Source organism: Lonchura striata, chromosome 11, assembly GCF_046129695.1.
Source record: "Lonchura striata isolate bLonStr1 chromosome 11, bLonStr1.mat, whole genome shotgun sequence".
NCBI classification, from domain to species: domain Eukaryota; kingdom Metazoa; phylum Chordata; class Aves; order Passeriformes; family Estrildidae; genus Lonchura; species Lonchura striata.
The window spans coordinates 18,024,795-18,046,534 of NC_134613.1; the positions used below are offsets into that span (position 1 = coordinate 18,024,795).

General features: G+C 41.9%; 1 protein-coding gene across 1 annotated transcript in view; it reads right to left on the reverse strand.

The window, feature by feature from the left end:
* The window catches only part of LOC110470594 (uncharacterized), a 134,494-nt gene that overhangs the window by 40,989 nt on the left and 71,765 nt on the right, over nucleotides 1-21,740 (reverse strand). Inside the window, exons 4-5 of the mRNA XM_077786011.1 lie at nucleotides 18,167-18,314; nucleotides 7,224-7,520 (exon numbers count right to left, since the gene is read on the reverse strand). Coding sequence (XP_077642137.1) covers nucleotides 7,224-7,520; nucleotides 18,167-18,314 — 445 coding nt within the window. The remainder of the gene's footprint in view (nucleotides 1-7,223; nucleotides 7,521-18,166; nucleotides 18,315-21,740) is intronic.

Genomic DNA, 21,740 nt, shown 5'->3' on the forward strand with positions numbered 1-21,740 from the left:
TGCATGGGACCTCCTGTTATGGCTGCTTTGTTGAAAAGGAAAATCATCTTCCTAACCAGAATGGACAGTCTTGCCTCAGAGCTGAGCAGCGTAGACCTGCAAAGCATAAGCACAGATCCCTGGACCAAATGCTTCCTCCTCCTCAGCTGAGAGCATTTCCAATAGGGAGAAGCATCTTCTGCTCACCAGCTCATGGTTCACCACTAAATACACACTACCAACTGCAAGTTCTGCAAGATGCAGGCAGATATTGCTCTTGTCCCTGAGCCAAATGGGTTCTTCTCTGTCTCATATGCCCAAAGATGAAATGGCCCCTCCTAATTGTCACAATGCCTCCCCAGTTGTCCCAGTCTGCTGATATGGCCTGCACCTTCTGAGAACACCTTTCCTGCTCTGTAGAAACAATCTCCTTTATCACTGAATCAGTGGACAGGGTAGTTCCAGAGCGTGGCTGGAGGTGCCTGAAATGCAGCTGAGGTGAATGTGGCACTTCCCTGGTGCCTTTGGGCAGTGACAGTGTGCACACAGGACCTGCACAAGGAGAGGTGGCATGTTGCCACCAGAGCATATCAGACACACGAGCTCACTACCCGCTTTTGGAAGGCTCTGCCTGACACAGAACCTGGCACGAGGCCACCCTAACAGATGGGCACAGATGATGGCAGCAAAGAGACAAAGTACTGTACATCCAACAACTGCAGGGGCCTCAGGCAAAGGCTTTGGAAGGTTCTGGAGTGTGCAAAGCTTGCATGGTAACAGCTAAAAAGGCATGTGCCATCTGTGGGCTGGATTAACTACTAATATATAATGAAAATACATCTGTTGATGGCTGGTGTTGCTCAAAACTACACAAGAGCTGGTCTGCATCAAGTATGGACATTTGTCTGGATAGAGAGTGGAAGAAGACAGACAGATCCCTTCAGACTTCCTACCTTTGCAGGAATGAAGCTTGTCACACAAAATGTTTGAAATCCAGTCAATGATTTTATGATCTTGTCGTGGTGCAGAATGTCCCACACATGAAAGAATATCAGAAGCTTTACCATGCAAAAACCAGAGCCCCTTCTCCTACTACACACTAAGCCAGAGATTCTTGTCTTAAAATGGCTGTCATTTCAATGCCAACAAGAAGCTTCTGGTAATTAGGAAATTGTGGAAATACACACGATACTGAAAAGGCCAAGATTGTTTTGTTCCTTTCTCGTTTCCTAGTAATAGGCAAGAGTTGAAACATATGATTATTGCCCCATAATGGCAGGGTACTCTAGTCCAGCTGGCAAAATACAAGACATTGAATATATTATTTTTGTGTAATTGTTTTCTGCTGTGATACATGAACAGACAGTTTATCTGCACAACTGAGGACCAAATTTCCATAGAAGACTGTCCTATGTACTTTGCTAATAGTAAAGGATTAAGGTTTAAGGTGCTATTAGAACAAAACAAATAAGCATTGAAGGGGAAAAAAAAACAACTTTGGGTATGACATGCCCAAGAACACTAAGTAAAAACTTTCTTTTTAAACCTGATTAAATAACAAAAGAAAACCCCAAAAACTACTGTTCCTTTTTTAAAACAACTTTCCAGATAAGAGTAACCTACACCTTGTTACTATATGATACGTGAAAGCACGATGCGAGCTGCTGTTATTGCACAGGTAAAAAAGGGGAAGTTTTATGTCCGACCTTAACATTTATACTTTTCTAAAGGTGACTGTAGATTGGAGGGTGAGCGTGCCACCTCTCCGACACTGGACAAAGTACAGTACATCAAATTTCTTCACCTTTATGAAGGAATGTAAAGCAACAGGTTGTTTACAGAAAGTTGTGTAAGAAAGTTCTCTACAAGAATATAAACTCTGAAGGCTTTAGAAAATCTTAAGAATCAAGATGACACACCTAATGCTCAGTTTATCCTCCATGCCCTGAGACATCTCACAAGCCAGCCATGGAATGGAGTAGCATTGCTTTGTCTTCCTGTGCTCGTGACCTTTACTTGGTTTTCACCCAAACACTTAACACTCAGCAATTTGGAAATCTACCATCACATCTGGCCCCAAAAGCTTGCTATCTGCTGGAAATGTTCTCACTGCTTAGATCAACCCTAGAGAAACAAGGGCAAAAAGTCCCAGAACCAAGCTGCCTCCTCACACTGAGCTCCTAGAGGAAGGCTCCAGCAGACAACTGCCCTGCAGAAAGGTCAAGGCAAAGACAATGTGTTTGGAGTTATGAGGTCAGTTAATACAAAGATGTGTGCATAATTCCTTTCTTAATCTGATAAACAAGAAATTTTTCAAAGCACACCAAAAGATCTCCATGTCCCCATTCTTACTAATATCAAAGGGAACAGGAACATTCCCATGCCAACAATTTCTCAGCCACAGACTAAATGGTACATCTTAGTCTTGAGCAGCACATTTCTGAAGCTGTCTGAACAAGAATTGCTTTCTGCTTCCCATTTTCCACTGCAGAGGGCACTAAATTTAGGTATGGAAAAGACTTTTTACATTTTATCAAGGACTGCTGCTGAACAGAGCACTTTGTGCTGTTGGCACTGAACAGATCATGCTGATTTATACCATACCATCCTTTATCAGAGAGCACAGAAGCTGAGCAGCAGACTGGAAAGGATATGAAACCCAACCAAAAGAACACCTGTAACTATTACATTGAAAGGGTTCCAAAAGAAACTATAACAAGAGTGCAGCAGATGAACAGATTAAAGCTTCATGTCTGAAATACATCATCGATAGCACAACTTTAGCATTCTCCCATGGGAAAAAAAATTCTAGGTATTAATAATAATTCTAAAGGTTTTTAAAAAGTTTTTTAGGATTTTTTGTTTAAAATAAGATTTTTTTTTTGGTTACTTTCTCCGTTCAGATATTCTCCTTTCATGCAAAAAAAAACCCAATTCATGATCTCTATTCCTGGTGACACTCATGCTGTCTTGTACATTGAAATCCTACTGGTTTTGTACATGAAGCTATTAAACCCATAATCCTAACACATTCAGACTATTTTAAACCAGGGCAGAGAGTCTCCTTCTACATCCACCCCCACCTGGTGAGGTCATGGAGTTTAATTTTCCAAACAGCTCTTATCAAAGGACGATGTTTATCCCAGAGCATTTCTGGGAAGCTGTGCATATTCAACACATCAGTAACTGCAATCAGTTAAGTGTTCTATCTAATCTAATCTGATGGTCTCCTGGTTATCTGCCTGAAAATCTGGCTCACTATCTCACAGCAGTCCTTACACTCCCAGAGAAATTGCTCCATATCATGGTGATCACAGCAACCCTCTGCCAACATTAACCAGCTCCTGAAGCACCACCTCAAAAAGCTCACACAACCAAAAATCAGCCACAGCTCTGGGTTTCAACACTCACTTTTAATAAGCAAAATGGAAAGACTGTTTCCTCAAAGGTTTTGTCAGAATATTGCTTCCAAGTTATTTTGGAAGTGATCTGTTTACTAGTGATACAATCAAGCTCTCTAAGCTTCTCATACCTGAGCCTCAGATGCTCCCTCATTTTTTTCTCCTTTTTTTTTTTTACCCCACTGCAACATAAATAAGCCATAATCATTACTCATACCTCAAACTATTCAGCTGTGGTTTTCTAGTTAGCTTATTTTCTCTTCAGTAATTTAAAATAGAACATCACAGTCCTGCATTAACATTGCATACATCCTCAGGATACATATTAAATTTTGATTTCTAGACATAAAGCATAACAATCTGTTCCATTTAACTAGTTGCCTTTAAATGCTACTGAGAACAGTAAATAGCCCTAGTTTTGACAGCAGTAACAACTATGTTCTTTAGAAAGTTACAGTGCACTTGTAATTATTAAGACAGACATGATTATATGGAACCTGAAAGAAATGCTGTTTGGAATACCACAGTAACAAGACTAATCCTTAATTATGGATATTCTGAAACTGTGGATGCCATTGGAGCTCATCCAGATAGACAGATAACTAAGAGCAAGGCCCAGGAATTGCTTGCTGTGGAGGGACAGTGTGTGCCTGGTGAAAGCACAGCTGTGTCTGAGGGACTGTGGTCTTCTCCAGCCACACTGTCCCGGGCTCTCTTCTGCCTCCCAGTTCATCCCTCCAAATGCTGAACACCCTCTGCCAGTCCCAGCATGAGAATGGAGCCCAAGCACCCCTGATGTCAGGAATCCCAGGTGTCCCCATCCCCAGTTCTGCAGCTGTGTCTGTTCAGGGACACAGCAGATGAGCTCAACAGCCTCAGGAGACTGAGGTGGGTGGAACTTCCAGCAGCCCCTCTGTCCTCTGGGGTGACAGCAGTGAACTCCCTGCCCTCTGCTCAAAGCCTGGCCAGGGTTGGGTGCAGGCGAAACAAGGAGAAGCCTCCACTCAAAGCCACCCCCTGCCCAAAATTCAGCCTGGATTTGTGCTCAGTGGTAGATCTTGCACCCAGCTTCTGCCTGCAGAAAGCCATTACTTCCTAAATTCTGCAAAAGTTAGACTCCTACTTCAGGCCTTTGAGAAATGGAGCTTTCAGCGTGTTTGACAACAGCAGCCTGCTCTGAGCAGCAGTTCCCCATCAGACTGTGCCACTCGGGGGGCTGGCAGAGGTTCTCAGTTCCCTCCTGCCTTCAGAGGTTTTGCTGAACAGCAGCGTTTTGTTTCCAGCCCACAAGAGCCCATAGAGATGTGCCAGCTCAGAGGCAGCGCTAAACATCTTTCAAGAAGGGATCTGACATTTTCTTTTGTTCTCATTTCTATAGTATATTCTCCTTCGAGAAGGTTATTTGAAGTTATCTGGTGCTGACATTTAGGGAAATGTGAAGCATGAATTGCAGTAGCTGTTCATAGGTAGTGAAGCAGTGCAGGACAGGGTGTCCCACTGCAGGCATTGGCCAGAATGTGCCTAATTGTTCAAACACTCCTACAGTGCAATCTCTGCAGTGCTTTTCTCTCTCCCACACACAAATTAACACACAAGCACCAGAATAAGGGTGCTATATTTTAGCACAGAGGTTTTTCTAATCTAGCACTCCATCATAAACCAGGGACATCTCTTCCATCTCACTCTAGCAAAATAGTTTTGTGACCAAAAGAATGCTTATGCATGCAAATCCTTCCTGTCACAGAGACAAAAATTCCCCCTAATTCCCTATGTGTAAATATCTCCCTGCAAAAAAAACCTACCAGATAACTCTGCCGCTAACAAAAAGGAACATATTTTACAGCACTAATATTCTTGAATTAGATTTGCATTTAGTGACACTATATATATTCACTTCTATCTATGCACACCTCATCACAAGATGCCAAAACACTCAAGAATTACAGAATTTGGCACCACAGAGCTCCCTCTTCTCACTGTGGATGCTCCACAAGTCCATCAACATACAGAGTCCTGCATAACCACAACTTCCAGACACACAAGCAAACTGAGCAAACCAATGTAAATCTTATGGCCTTGTTTCCCTATGTGCTGATTTTCCAAAGAATAATCAAAGTCAAAAAGAAAAAAAAGGCAGATCTCAGCCTTCATGCAAAAACAGCAACAATTCAGAGTTTCAAAGTTTTCGTTAAGATCACTGTGACCGTATTTATATCACTTAACCAGAATGTCTGCATTATCACAACACTTTCAAATGCAGAAAGAAACATCAGTGACTTCCACTCAGAGGAAGTGTTATCTCCTTGTAAACCTATGACAGCTGCTGAATTTCTATCAAGGAGCCATTAAGTATGATCAAATATTTTAATGTCTGCTAACAAGGGAATTGCCTGTCCTTGTATTGAGCTTTACAAAAGCAGTCAGCAAGGTGGAGAAGAATAAAGCAGGAAAATCTCCTGTGGAAAACTGTTGCAGTGAGCAGAACTGAGCCTGCTGCCCCGAGCAAGGCACATCCCAGCCCCATTCACGTGTTTGTGCCATTGCATCTTATAAAAGATAACAGATGCCTCACAGTCACATTCCTGAAGTGAAACTGTTTGCCAAAATACCCTGGAAATTTACAGCAAGGATTTGTAGATACTGGAACTAGTCTCCTGGTCCCACGTGTGTTTCCTTTCATCCCCTTGTGACAAACTAAGCAGAAGTCCAAGGACACAGACACATCACAGCACTCTGAACACCTCAGCACTTCTGCTTCAGCAGCCACCAGAGACTTTGGGCCAGCCTTGAGATTTATTTATAAGCTCTCAGTAGCCTTCACTGCTGTGGTTAAGGGTCAAGTTTTCCCACCCTTTCCTTATCTGCAAAATTGGCCAGGCTTATTTTGAGGAACTGCAGTGTTAACCCACCCTGTGTGCAACCAGAGATGTGATATAAACCTTCGGGGCCAGAGCCTCAAATTTTCTCCAAAAAAATCACGTGTATTTTTCATATCACAGTCATTTTGCACCTGTGCTATAAAACCAACATTTACTACAAGCACCAAATTTCTGGCACAAGGATATTTCTAGGAGCATCAGATATTCTACACAAAGGGTTCTACCAGCATATAGCACTATGCTGATGCACATGCCATTGTTACACACACAAAAAAAATGTTTTCAGGCTATATGTGAAAATACTGACTGTAAGCTCCTGCCATTTCATAAGAGAAGAGCAGGAGAAATCATGAGTAACGATTATATATTTTATATATTTTATACCTTATATATTTTAATGAAGCTGGTGGGCAAGATATGGGATATGGGATGTGGACATTGTGGCAAGCACATTTCTCTCCCTCTCAGGATTTTCATGGAGGTGCACAGAGAGAAATGAAAGAGAAAACAATTTCTATTTCTGTTCCTTGTTTTTCCTATGTGGGATGTGTTTGGAGAATTGTTTACCTGGAGTGAGTGCTTGGTTGGATTCTGGTGAGGATTGTTTGAGCCTGATGGCCAATCCAACCCACCTGGGGCTGGACTCTGAGAGAGGGTCACAAGTTGTGTGTGAGTTAGAGTCAGAGTAAGTAGTATGTAGTTTTAGTATCCTCTTTTTATATAGGATATTGATGTACTTTAGCATAGTTATAATAAAGAAATAATTCAGCCTTCTGAATTGAGTCAGACATCGTCATTTCTTCCCACTGGGTTCGCCTGCATTTACAATAGGACATCACATCCCATCTCTGAGCAGAGCCACCACACCCTTTGGATGGCAGGCTCCCAAGGCAGGGAACCCTTTCTCCCAGGCTTTTACCTCTCTGCCAACCTACAAATGTCCCTGTGCCCCACAAGTCCTCACCGGTCAGGGACTGGTCTGCTCCCAGCACGTTCCATTCTGTCGGCAGCTTCAGGTGACGAAATGCCAAGGCCACTTTCTCATCCAAAAAGTCCACGTCTGCAGCAGGTGGCCTCGAGCGGTCCAGGAACCGTGTGAAATTCAGCGCCTGCTGGTTGCCAGCACAGGTGGCCAGAAACTGGGCAGCATCGTAGGCTTCGTCCTGGACAAACTGGAAACTCTCTTCTGCCACAACCAGAACGGGGTGACCTTCTCTAGAGGCACAAAGTGCCACCTTCACCGTCTCACAGCAGTCATGACCTGCAAAACAAAATTCAGAAATATGGTTAAAAAAAAAAAAAAAAAACAAAAAAAAAAAACCTGAGCAATTCCTTTTGACATACACACTCTTTGCATTCAATCAAATAAGACCACGTTATTGAGGGTCACAACTCTAAAATAACGTTGTCTTTGGAATTTATATGTATCATCACAGATAAGTATTTCTTATACATTTTGAAAGGAAAAGGTGGATAGCTCTTCTCAGTCCCAGTATAAGCCAAGAACTATAAGCCACCCAGGCTATTATATACAGCAACAAGCAATCTCAAGAATTTTAAGTAATTCAAGTGAAAGATTTTGCTAACATACCTAAAGCCAGGTTATATGGACAAACATTTCTTTTGCAGCTCCGCAGGACTCCAGCAAGTCATCAGAAGCTAGAATCTGGTTTCTAGTGCTGTAAAACTACATACTCCAAATGTTGTCACATCACTTGGCTTGCACTGAAACATTGAAATTTCATCTAAAACAAAGGTCTACATGGCTACGAGAGCACGACCTACCTGGGCATGCCCTGGGTGTGCTCACTGCTGCACCTGCCCCTTGCATTTGGGATCACACAACAAAACTAAAAACTAAGCTGCTTCTGCTAAATAAAAACATGGAAATGACCATTTTCCATATTTACAAAACAAGAGGGTTGGAAGTCTGGTAATTTAATTATTTATTTAGGGAAAGGAAACAGGAGAAAGGAGGCATGGCAGCAATTTCATTGACTCAGAAACTTGAGGAGGAAAAAAAACCAAACAGCAAACCAAACCAAACACCTTTTGGGAATTTTAAAACGGAAAAATATACTGTGTGTCCAACACAACCAGAACTTGTAGTTGTCAGACATGCCCCTTCAATAATAAGGTTTGTGTTTCAAGTCCACTGTGTGGTACAGTTTCTTGTTCCAGCCTCAGACTGACATCATGGCTGTTTTTGCCAGAACAGCATGGACCCTGTACTAATTACTGGAAAAGCTTTTTTTTGCCCATGACCTCAGCATACTACCACATTCATGAAACCCTGATTAATTAAATACAAAATGACAATTTATTTTTAAAGGCTTGAAAATTCAATTTAAACCCCTATTTGTGGTCAGTGGGAAAGTTTCCTTCTTCTGCTGGGGCCTTTTGCTGTTGATTTCCCTGACAAAAGGGAAAATATGTCCCTAATCTTCATGGTCTTTCAGCCAACCTCACAAATCTGTTCTGAGGCTTTTGGCATCCGTACAGATTTTGTCTACTGAAAGAGGCAATCCTGAAGTTAATTGAAAGGTCAAAACTGCTATTAGGACACTGTGGGTAACACCAAAATTGTCAGAGATGAGGCTGTGGCTTCCTAAGGAGAGCAAATGCAGCTGGAAAGGTATCAAAGGCAAGTGGAGAAGGGGAGGAAAACACACACGGATGTTGCTGCAACTGCTCAGTACAACCAGGATGCTCTGAAGCTGAAAGGTGAGTAAACTTCTTTCCTTCCAGCACCAGATACCTCTTAGCAACAGGATGATAAGAAAGCTGAAGGAGTAGATTTACTAGTTCTGTTGTTTTGAAGAATAGGGGTAGGAAGAATTTCTACTGTTCTTGAAAATGGTGCATGTGCATTCTAATACATTACTGTATTAGGACTCAGCTGCCAGATGGAACCCATTCACAGATTCCAATCATCCTCACAGTAAAAGCCCCAAATGATCAAGGGAGAAGTGGGGAAAGATGATACAACTTTGAGGGAACTGGCTTTTAAGGTCATTTAGAACTGTACATGCCTCCTCCTACACCTTCTTGCTTTGCTGATCTTCCTAAGAACATCAAACACAGAGCAGGTAAGAGATTAATTTTGTTTCCAGCCTCCACAAAAGCAGTGATCTCTATGCACACTGTGAGAGGACTGTGCCAACCTACAGCAGCTGACTCAAATCCTACAAGCTGGGCTTTCCCTAACTCACAGCAATGTATGGTTGCTAGAATGCAGTTTAAAAAAAAACCAAACACAGTAAAAGCTTTCTTAATAGCATGAAGACAGCTAAACCTTTTATTAAAATTTTAAAAAATATTTTCTGCCTATTCCCATAAGAATCCCATCTGCAGAATAACCTAGAATACGACTCCTCTGCCAGCAGACTTTCAGGATTGAAGCAGCAAGCCAAAATGGCCCACGAGCAGCTACAGAGAAATCATTTGGGACAGTCACTTCCTTGTCACAATGCCAAACAACTCTGCTGTTGTTTGGACAGCAAAAGCTCCTCCATCGAGACAACAACTACAGAAACCTCTGTCAGGATGTGTGGTCTCCTGAAAGCAGCACATCATAGATGTACACAAAGTTCTCCTGGATGGAGCCTGTGTTAAACGCCAGCTTCAAAGTGCAACGCAAGGGAAGGTGATAAAATGACCATGTCCTGACCTGTAGGATTCTACTGAAACTTCCCCAGATATTGAATGCAGCCTAGAAGAGAAAGTGATAGACATGACAATCCCTTTTTATCTAACAGGATCAAACAAGCAACATGCTAAACCCTAGGGAATGCTCTTCAGAAGGGCAACAGCTTGCAACAGCTTTGATGTTGTGCTTACTCACATCTGAGAAGATGTCAGCCGTGGGGGCAAGAACATGGGACAGGTTCTGACTTTTGGCAAGCAGTTCAAATGAAAGGGGAGCCAGTATGTAACAAGAGCAGACAATACCAGAAAAATTGCTCAAGAGGTCTCTGCCCCCTGCTTTGAAATGGCTGCTGGAACAGTGTGAGCAAACACGTCCCCAGTACAGGAACCTTCTGAAGGAACCATCAGTGGGGCAACACTTCTCACCACACCAAAGATCCAATGGCCTGGACTAAAATCTGAGTTCTACAGCCCTTGTCCCAGAGCTCCCCAGAAGGGAACTGAGCTTTCTGGCACTCTCAGGAGGTAATGGTTATCACTGCAAAACCAAATCTGTTTTCAAGAGGTTAAGTAACTTGCTCACAATCACACAGAGCTCCAGGCAGTGCCAGAACAGCCACTATTGCTCCCGTGCCTCACCCTTCTTCTCCCTCTGGCAGACAGCAGGGCTTTCTTCTAACATGGGCTAAGCACCAAGTTATGCACTTATCAGCCATCAGGGTGGTTCCATCACCTCTGTCCATCCACTATGGACTGCTGTAGCCCCCTCCTACACCGCCTAGATGCGGAACAGAAAAATGTGACATTGAAAGGGGAAAAGGAAAAAACTCTGGGTGTTTCAGTGGGCTGGTTTTGGTGTTTTGGTGGAATATAGTTAATTTTTTTGCTGTACCTAGCGTGGGGTGCTTTGGATTTGTGCTGAAAACAATTTTGATCATCCAGGCATATTTTCCTTATTGCTGAGCATTGCTTACACAGACCCAAGGCCTTTTCTTCTTCTCACCCACCCCACCAGTGAGCAGGACTGGGGCACAAGGAGTTAGGAGGGGACACAAAAAGGACAGCTGACCCCAAGTGATCCAAAGGATATCCCAGACCATATGGAGTCATGGTCAGTGCACAGAGCTGGGGAAAGAGGGAGGAAATCTCCAATACATGTGATGAAGCCCCTGCTGCCCTGAGGATGGCTGAACACCTGCATGCCCATGGAAAGGAGTGACCTAATTCCTTGTTTTGCTTTGTTTGCATGTGGCTTTTAGTTTACCTATTAACCTAGCTTTATCTCAACTCTCAGGTTTTCTCACTTTTGCTCTTCCAATTCTCTTCCCCATGGCATAAGAGGCAGATGTGTGGGGCTTAATTGCTGGCTGGGGTTAAACCACAACAGTCAGGAAGAGCAGTGAGCTTATTTACAAAGGTTTGCATTTCCACAGGCTGAAAACACATGTAACTGAATAAATCACACAGATAAGATCACCTCAGAGAAGGGATGAGAAATCTCCATGCTTTACAACGCCATCAGGTTCCCAATACTGCCTAGCAACCCTTCTGATTGTCTTCAGCCTTCTCCAGAAATCAGGCCCTTTGGCCAAACAGCAATAGAAATTATGAAATACTCAATTATTGTCTTGCTTGTACCATCCAGCAGTATCCTTGTTCAAATTTTAACTCTCCTTACAAACTTAAGTGTTTCTCTCTAGCTGACATCTCAGACTGCCTGGCTATACTTCACTAATTTTTTTTCCCCACAGTATCAAATGTGGTCATTTGTATGCTGTCTTTGATAAAAGTCAACTAATCCATCCCTTAACTGCAGCAACATTGCATTTTATCCCATTTCTCCTTTTGCTCCTCAGTTACTTTAAATCTAGCTTGGAAACAGCTCTTGACCTGGAGCTGTTTTGAGAAATACCAACATATTGTAGGAAAAATACAGAAATTAAAAAACTATTTCAATCTATGCAGGGATGGGTACAGTGACTAATTCTGCTGCTATGAAGTGAATTCTTCATCTACACATCAAACCACACTTTCAAAATTATGTTAAATGAGACAACAGCTCTTGAACTGAAGAATTCCTTACTGGGAATGAATGGAGACACTTAATGAAGCTTGCTCTGGGGAAAATACAAGAATGAAAAATGAAGACATGGTGCTTTGGTCTGTCTGTTCTTATCCCTGAAGAGAGATGAGATGTATCAGCATGATAGCACTGCTTCCTCTACATGGAGCTGATGCAGATCAATGAGCACGAGAACAGGGGGAGATTTCTCAGCTGCAAGTCATTAGCAGAGAAGTTAATGAACAGCTTAGACCTGTCCATCTAATTGCTACCTGTGCCTGTGACCTGGGGTGCAGTTAAAAGGGCAGCAGCTCAACTCCTCTGACTTCTTGTTTAACATGGAGACAAAACACCCCTAAACAGAGCTTTATTAAAAGATGATTTCATTTCCTACTCCTCCAAAAGTGGAAATCCTGTCCAAACCTCCCATTTTCATAACTCACATTGGAGCTATCAAACAATGGGCCCCCAGCCTGGGCAGCTATTTAAAGCCCTGCTGGAAGCACATGTTTGGGTTTGCTGGGTAGCTGACTAAAGAATAATTGCACCCTCCAAGTCACCATGGTGGAGCTGGGTTGAAAGAGGTCTTACAGAGAGATTTAACGACAGGAAAACCAGACAACAAATGTTGTGAACCTCATGAAGGATCTCAGATTTGCATCCAAGATGCATCCAAGAGATGTTGCCATCTGGTGGCTTGTGGAAAAGGAAGCCAAGGGATCTCCTGTGACTATCCAAAAAGTGCTTCTTTTCTGCTTCAGAAACCCTGAGGTCTGGTTCTGAAAATCAGAGCCCGTCTTTGAAGTACATTTGTGAAATGTACACAGTTACTGTATTCACTCTTGCAACACAGGAAGCCTTATGAAATACACAGGCACAGCACCAGCACTGGACAAGAGCCTCTGCTTTTCCTTTCAAACCTTGCACTGGAAAGGTGAAAGAGGGATTGAAGAGTGGGTAAAGATTTTTTTAAAAGCTTTTACACACTGCAGATGCCCTAAAAACCTAGAGAAGTGTAAGAACCCACACATTACATCTTAAATAATTTCAAAACAGATTCCATCACTTTTTCCTGTGACTGATGTCATCTAGTACTGGCATCACTTCCTTTTAATTACACTGCCTCAAGCAATTAAATACACCGAAGAGGATGAACTGCAAAAAGTCTTCTTGGCTATGCTGTTTTAGTCTATTTTAAGGGTTTTTTTGTTTCATAATTAAGAGTATTTTCAAATCCACAACTGGTATTGCCAAGTGGCCATTTGTTATGCAACTTGTTTACCCTTCTGGTCTACCAATACAAAGATTGTAATTCATGAAATACAGCTTTTTCTATGAAGAGTTGTTTCTTAGGGGAAAACACATTCTGTGGCAGAAATGAATAAAGCATCACCAGATGTAAAGGATTTCACAGTAAAAGAAGTTTGAAATGAAGGCATTTCCAAGCTAAGTGAAATTAATTTTTGTCTATCCTTTTAACTAGCATAAAGAAAGTAAGGAGAAAAAAACCCAAAAAACAACTCTGACAGCTATGGAATTAAGAACAAAGACTGAAGCTGCTTCTCTGTCTTAGCTTAAGGATGGAGAGAAAGCTGGGACTGAGTCAAGGGGAATGTGTCAGCCCTGTGGAAACTGCTGGCAGGCAGCTACCACCAGACAGACAGTCACTCAGACCCTTTTTCTACTTCCAGTTTTGACTCTCCTCCCCTTTGAAACCCACACAAAAATCCTTCACCTTCTGAGTTCAAGCGATTTTAGTATTACAGAGCTCGGAGTGATACAACACATTGCAAAAGTACTCACCAAGGCAATTGTATCTCACTAAATTTACTTCTCACTAAATTTTGCTGACCTGGCTCACAGACAGGGTGTTTCTTACCCTTATTTGATCAAGAGCTGCTGCAGCAGCTCTGGATTTCTGGACTGTCTCTCCCTGTTTGAAATTTCATTTCAAATTTCCCCCACGTCTGCCACACTTTCCAGACCACAAGTCGTTAAATGCAAAGCAAAATACATGTCCAACCATACAGCTGCTATGGTGATGGCATGCAAACTTTTGCAATAAATGCACTACACGAATAGTGGAGCTCCCAGCACACCAGCTCCTGCAAGAAAATTCCCCCAGATCTCCCCAAGAGCTTCCTGATGCTCAGAGGCCTCCGCTGGCCACGGCAGGCTGTGGTTGGGACTTTTGACTTGTGTGGACAGTGATGAGGTCATTCCTTCTTCTGCTGGTTTGCTTGCCAGATCATGATTTGAGGATTTTTATTACTGGGTTGGGTTTTTTCCCAGTGGTAAAAAAGCTGCTCTAGCAGAGAGACAGGAGATGAGGCTGCTGTCTTGCAATGAATGTTTCACTTCCCTGCTTTACACAGATTTCCTTCACTACCACATGCAATCTGCTTGGCCTCAGTTAGCCTCCCTACCCTGCAGAGATGGTGGAAATGAAAAAATTCATTGAGATTACAGCAGTCTCAGCTGCTGTAAGAATAAGGACTTGCTGAAAAGCTCAGTTAATGACCAACACCAGGAGGACAAGCATCTGTGACCCATCCCCAACTGTACAAATTCAGCAGCCAACAACAGTTAACCACAGCAGCAGAGATGCTATCATTTCTCTACTTCCTTCCCTGTTCAGACTTTTGATGATTTCTTAACACCCAAACTCCAGTGACCAAGCTTTTGCACTGAGATCCCCACTGGAGCACAGCCAGTGCCATTATACCTCCACCTCTCACCTTAATGCTGTGTCTGATACAACAGTGCTTGAAATTGTGCTGTAGAACTACACAGAGCCTCTGGTACTGAGGAAAACTGCTTCCATTAGGGAGAATTTCAGCCAGGTTAATTAGAAATAGAAGAACTGTAACATTGACAGTAAAGCCAACAGTTAAATAAGGTTTTGGTAGCTTTTCACTGAGACAAACGAAAGCTTGCATGGATGATGTAACCTGGTGAGCTCTCAAGCTGGCAAAATAACTACTGAAAGCACACAAAAACTCGTCTCCTGCCTAATTCTTGAATCACAGTAGCTAATTTTGACCCTTCAAGTTATGACTGGGCAGGTCAAATGAGAATCTGTTTCTTACAAGGGGAAATTACCTTCCTTAAATTAACACAACCAACAGCAGGGCAGGATAGATAATCCGTCCCATTCTTCAGAGCATGAGTATAAATACAGGTAAGTATTCTGTAGCTTGAAGAAGTGATGAATCTGTATTTATTCACATCTCTGGTAAAATAAAGCTGCTCCCATAAATTTACAATCAGAAGTTCTTTCTTCTACTATGCACAAAACTAAAAGCTCATATTTGAACAGTAGTATTGACTACATATATATTCAGTGTTTAAGGCTGATGATAAAAAGAGCACAGGAAATAAGCAGATTGCTCTAGTAATTATATATGATGCAGCAGTCATTTAATTCTGCAGTGATAATCTTTTATTTAGGTAAAGTCTTTCAGGATATAGAGAATTTTCACACACAATGAAAATTTATGGGATATTTTGACAGCTTATATTTCCATTCCATTTTCTCTAATTTTTCACCTAAAACAACTTTATGTTGCTAAGATTTCTTTTTAAATGTGATTTTATTTGAAAGCATTGCTGAAACATTCTGATTAATTTTGGCAGCAAATGCAATGAAGTAATTTGTCTGTCTGTTACACTTCTGTACATTAAGAAACACACTGAAAAAATAAAAATAAAAAATTACAAATCTGGGCTTGTTTTTACTTCAGCTTGAACAGAATTACAGTCACCACTTTCATCCCAGCCGTTGATGGATTTCTTCTAAAGTCTCCTGGGGACTACATGAAATTTTAAGAACTTGGGGGAAGAATGAAATGTTAAGGATTTGGGGCAAGAATGAGGGAAGAGCCTGCGAGTGCAGAAGGGATGCAGAGGAGGTTCCAGGAAGGCAGAGAGGCTCCTGAGTGAATCAGCCCTTCCTTAGTGCACCCGAGCTGTCACCTGAGCTGCTGTGCTCGCAGGGATGTGCAACACTCCTTGCATCACAGCAACAAATGAAAGATGCTCGGAGCTGCAAGAAAAGGGTGAGATTTTGGCTAAAAGCTGTTTGCAGGAGTTTCCTTGCAGAGCATTTGCTAAGCGCCCCGGGCTGGGTGTTTGAACAAGGGCTGGTCTCACACACACTGTGTGTTGTTCATGGCTAATCCCTCCCAGGTCAAATAACGCTCTGAGTCACCACAGCCATCGCCAAGGCAACTGTGGAACATACAGAGTAAACACAAGATTACAGATTCACTGTGCGTCCAGGAAGGAGGAGGAGGAAGAGCTGCACTGAACTAAGTCATATTTACACTGAAATCAGTGTAAGCACTGCTGAAACAACACTGGACAAATGCACAGGTGTCAGCAAAGGCTATGAAAAAATTAGGCTTTTCCCATTTCTTGATTTGCCTTTCCTCAACAACCTCTTCATCACTCAAGTATTTGTTTTCTTAGGCAGTCTCACCAAAATGAGGTCTGAGCATGAGATGAGGTCTGAGATGAGGGTGGTTAGCCATGTGGCTACTTTACATCTGAGATGTCACCTCTTCCTTGCACCACAGCCCTGCACAGTGCAGGAATGAGACTGCCTTTCTGAAAGGTCCCTTAAAACTTTGTCTGAAACAAGCTGAATTTTGGGACAGCACCCATCCTAGTCCACCTTCACACACCACAAGATCATGACTATGCTGGGTTAAAAAAAAAAAAAAAATCCATTATTGCTAAAGGAACAATTGAGAGAAATTCCCTCTTTTCCTTTTGAATCATGAACGGTGTCAGATTTCCCACTAACAGCACCAGAAGGAGCTGCAGGGAGCCCTCCCCAGTGACTCAGTTACATCTGGGGCTGGCAGGACAGGCAGTGCCCAGAGCATCCCTCTGGTCCCACCTGGCAGCCACCGCCCTGGGCACGTCCAGCACTGCTGCAAGGGCAGCAGCGATGGGAAAGTGTCCTAAGTGTCCTTCCTGCCTGGAAATCCCATCCAGCAGCCTGGCTCCCACATGGGCTGAAGGGAACACTGAAGCTTTTCAGTTCCTTTCTTGGCTCAGCAGCCACGGCCCCGAGGGAGAGGTGAAGTCATTTTGAGCAGGGTTGGCAGAGCCCCACGCCCACCACACAAAAGCAGGGAAGGAGTCACCCCCTCTTGCTCTTCTGGGAGAAAATAAGCACTAATCTAATTGATTGCACGGGGCTCCAGTCATCAGTAGCCATAAAAAGGCTTCTCTTCCCAAGCCAACTGAACAACATCAACGGCACAAAAAGAGGAGGAAATGAAAAAAATGGAGCAGCCAACTTTTAAGCCACTCATTCCCAAGAGAAAACAACTCCAAATTTTACTCCACGTGCATCTCTCACAAAACAATACTTAGGAGGTAGATGAAAAGACAAACCCAAGAAAAACACTTGATGGCCTGAGTTACACTGTGTGTAGTGAAAATGTCAGGCGTTTTTCTCACACTGGTAGCAATGTGCTGCATAGCAACAAGTCAGAATGAAAGGTTAATGGTGAGGACTGCAGCCTGGAACACGCTCATTCCCACGGTCCTGAAGTCACCAAAGGGAAATGCTGATTGGTTTTGTTTTGTTGGTGGCACAAAGGATAAAAGGATAAAAAAGATGAGGTGGGTTTTCATGTGGAAACCCACCTCATCTGAACCAGCCATGAAGAGATGGCACTGAGCAGCACATCACCTGTACTGCAGGAGCCCCAGAAATGCTCTGTGAGCTCTGAGCTGAACAGGATTTAGGGGAAAGGCTTGTATTTTACCAGGAAGAGAGCACTGAACCTCATCAAGTCAAGCATATGATGAGCGTAGCTAAGACTTACTGGGCTGTCCACCATTTGGGCAATAGCATTTTTAATTTTACAAATGGATATTCCACCATCTTTGCTGCATTTAAAAGCCTTTTACTATGTGCATGTGTAACTGTGAGTTTTCTACAATGGTATCTCTTAGTTACATATTAAATAACTGCAATCTCAAAGTCATATAATTCTAGTGAAATCAAGTAAGAGGTTTGTAAAAGGCAAAAGCAGTCATCCAAACCACATGTTCTATTCCTTGTGAATGTGTAAATGAGGAAAAGTCAACCAAGCAAATAGCATTACATTCCAGTCCACTTCTAGTAACCAAATCTCACAGACTGATACACTGATATGCAAAGGAAAGCAACTGTTTACCAGGAGAAATTGTCTCCAGACTCCCAGGATTAATCTTTCTCGTGCTTGTGCAGTGTTGGACAGTTGATCCAGTGAAGACCAAATAAAAAACTACATCATCTTCAACTTTATCTTCCTCAGTCAGCTGCACTGTAATAACAGAGTCACCCTAGGAAAAAGGACAAGAAACAAGATCAGGTTTACATGACAAGAACTGCATCATCTGAAATAAAATTACTCTTCCTACAAGGTTCACACTCTCCATTCATACACTCCTATCATAGGACTCAGTGCCCATCCTAATTTGCAGATATGCAAGTCAAAGCCTGCCAACATCTAGGAAAGAAGTTGAATGCAGCTCTAGGAAGAGACATGCAGGAATCTCCAGGGTATTTTCAAAATAACAACTTAATATGATGAATCACACCAAGTCTGACAAAGATGTGCATGCTACACACAGGGGTTTTTGTACACACATATACAGACACATATAACAGAATATATCCATATATAATACAAATATTATATGTTAAATATATTATATGTCAAATATATGTCAAATAGAATATATCAATATATAATGCATATCAGAATATAGACATATATAACAGAAATGAGATAGTGGCCAAAACTGCCTCTGCTCTCAGAAATTTGAAAAAATGCCCTAATTCTTGCTTGAGCACTCACATTTCCCCTGTCCAAGCTAGCACTAAAACCAGAGATCCAACTTGATTACTGAACATATCTCTCATCTATAATCCACAAATATACAAAGATACCAAGGTTTCATGTCAAATGAGATTTTTTCCACCTTCCATATAAAGAAACAGTAATGGTGGTGGCACAGACAGTGGTAGATGTAGCTCTTCTCACTCATCAGATAAGCTCATGCCTTGGTGAAAAGATATGTGTGTTAGTAAATAGAGCTGTTCTTCAAGCCTTGAGAAAAAAATCATTCATGATGGGTTGGTTAAACTCTACTGATTAGTATTATGGAGCGTTTACTTCAGTATCACAACATACTTTATCATTTAACTTATCTTTATTCTCAGGAAAAATTATATTTATAAAGGGTGCTCACGGTTATCACAGTTAACCCAGCAAAGGGTACAGTAAATACACCTGAAATTCCTACATCTGCATGGGAAAGAACAGGGCAATATGAACCAATTTCAGTATTCCATGGGGAAAGAAAAGCAAGGAAAGAGGATGGCTTACAGTTACTGCAGAACTAAGTGAGGAATTTCATTTGATGAAAAAATCGTAAGACTCATTTAGGTAGGAAAAGACCTCCAAGAGCATCACGGTAAGCCAGCACTGCCAAGCCATCACTAACCATGTCCCCAAGTGCCACATCTACACATCTTTTAAATGCCTCTGGGGTCTCCCCATACTTTGCTTATTAGCCTGAAAACATTATATAAACTACAAGACACTGAGAACAACAGTCTGTGATGTGACCTCCTGTCCCTTTTCTATGGAGATCAGAACCAGGTGGATGCCCCAGTTTTACACAGCAGCTGTGGCTGCCTGCTCCCTGCCACCACCCCACTGAGCATACGATAACAGCTGCAAATCTGGAAAAGATTTTATGATTATTATTATTGTTATTCCAGATTATGTAATTCTGACTTGCATATTCAAGAGACTGCACATGTCATTTCCTTTAAAACCTCCCCGTTAAGATCACTGAGTTCATGCCTTCTCTTTGTCAAATACAACTGTTGTAGAAAACTCCCAGACTTCAGGCCCTCCTGTACATCAATCCTGTGTTAGCATCACTTCCCACGCTCTGCCTCACGTCTCCCTCTTCTCTCCCTCAGCTCCTTTTAAGTTTCCTCCTCCAAATTTATGTCCAGTTCTCCCCTGATCCAGCCCATCTGGCACCTCTTGCCAGGGGCAGGACTGCACCTTGTTTTATACAAACAAGGTTTTGCAGGGCAAGTTCACGACCAGCCACTGGTCTTAAAATATGTGGGTTAGTTCTGTGACACAGGAAAGAAAACCATAAATTCAAAAAGAACTCCATAATCTAATGGAGCAGCGAGTGTAGTTTGTATTTTCAGAGGTTGTAGAGTTACAAATGTAAATTTTAGAAAGGTCTCACGCGATAATATCAGACCAGACTTCCAGCTGGGGAGGAAGGAGCCATGTAGCAAAACTCTATCTTGTATAGAGTCAGTGTTAAAATAAAAACAGGTGCAAAAAGAAATAAATCAAGGCTTAAATTCAAGCATGACCAGTTCACATGCCGAGTTGAAAACTAAATATTAAATTTCAAGCAAATGGATCCAGATTTGAGCTGATGTTCAAAAAAACAAAAGCTTGAGTTTTAACCTACAAACCCTTTGTGTTTTCTTTTTTTATATCTGTCTTTGTTCAAACCACTTCTCCCTCAAGGCATGAACATACAAAGTACTTAAACAGATTTAAAATGCAGGTGACACTTCAGAACACGCACCAACAGCACGGAGTGTTTAACACGGTATCTGTCAAAAGAGATTTTTCTTTTATTTAACTCAGATCAAATACAGCTAGTCTAATTTTTGTGAAATCAAAGCAAACTGACATAGTTTTTGTGAGAAGGCACCTGTCTGTCCATGCAAACTACTCAGATTCCTAGGAAAAGCAATTTAATTTGCATCAATATTACAAATGGCAATTTGCATATTTAGTTATTTACAGAAAATCTAGTAAATACATGCAAGAAACCTCAACACCAGAGGTTCCACATAATCTGAAATCTAAGCTAGAAGTTAAACATATAGCTGAACTTAGTTAGATACCTGACCAAATTTTGAAGGTGAAGGGTGGTCAGACAAGTCACCTCCAGCAGATCCTTCCAACCCACTTGTTCCATTCCTTAGATTTTAATTCAGTTATTGTTTAAGTCTAGGGAGATTACAAATTATCAACTGGTATCAATTTAAAAGGTTCTTCAGCTGTGTCTAAGCAGCACTTCATGGTGGGAGGGTCTCCACCAACCTGCTCCCACCTCTTCTGGAGGATCCTTCAGCCAAGACTGTGGGACACTGAACATCTCAATTTTTGGATTTTTTACTTTAATTTTTAAGTTGTCTCCAAATACCTTTGGTAAGACTGATAATGTGCTACTTAACTGCTGTGTGCTTCAGTTTCCCTGCAGGTATCACCTGAGCTAACTCAGTCACTATGCCTGGTACAGGTCACTGTGCTGATGTGATCCAAGAAACAAAAAACCCTCCTTTTTCAACCTCTCTACCTCCCAGTTACTGACAATTTCATTGTTCACTGCCAATTTTGATTTGATTTTTAAGTTATTCAAACAATGTATTTATTTGGAAAGGAAATAATGCACAGAACAAACCCCTCCCTTTCCAAGATTTCTAGAGTTAAAGAAAATCAGTTACAAATGCAGCCAAATTCCTCCAACCCACATAGAAGACTTTCCAACAGCCCTATTGCATTCAGCCTCCAAAAACATTTTAATTGAAGTATGTTTACCTTTATCCATTTAATATTGTCCAAAAAATGTCATCTGTTCAGGATCACTGCCACACAAGGTGGTTATTATAACCCTTCTTTCATCCCAAATGGCTAGAAATGGGAGGCCAGC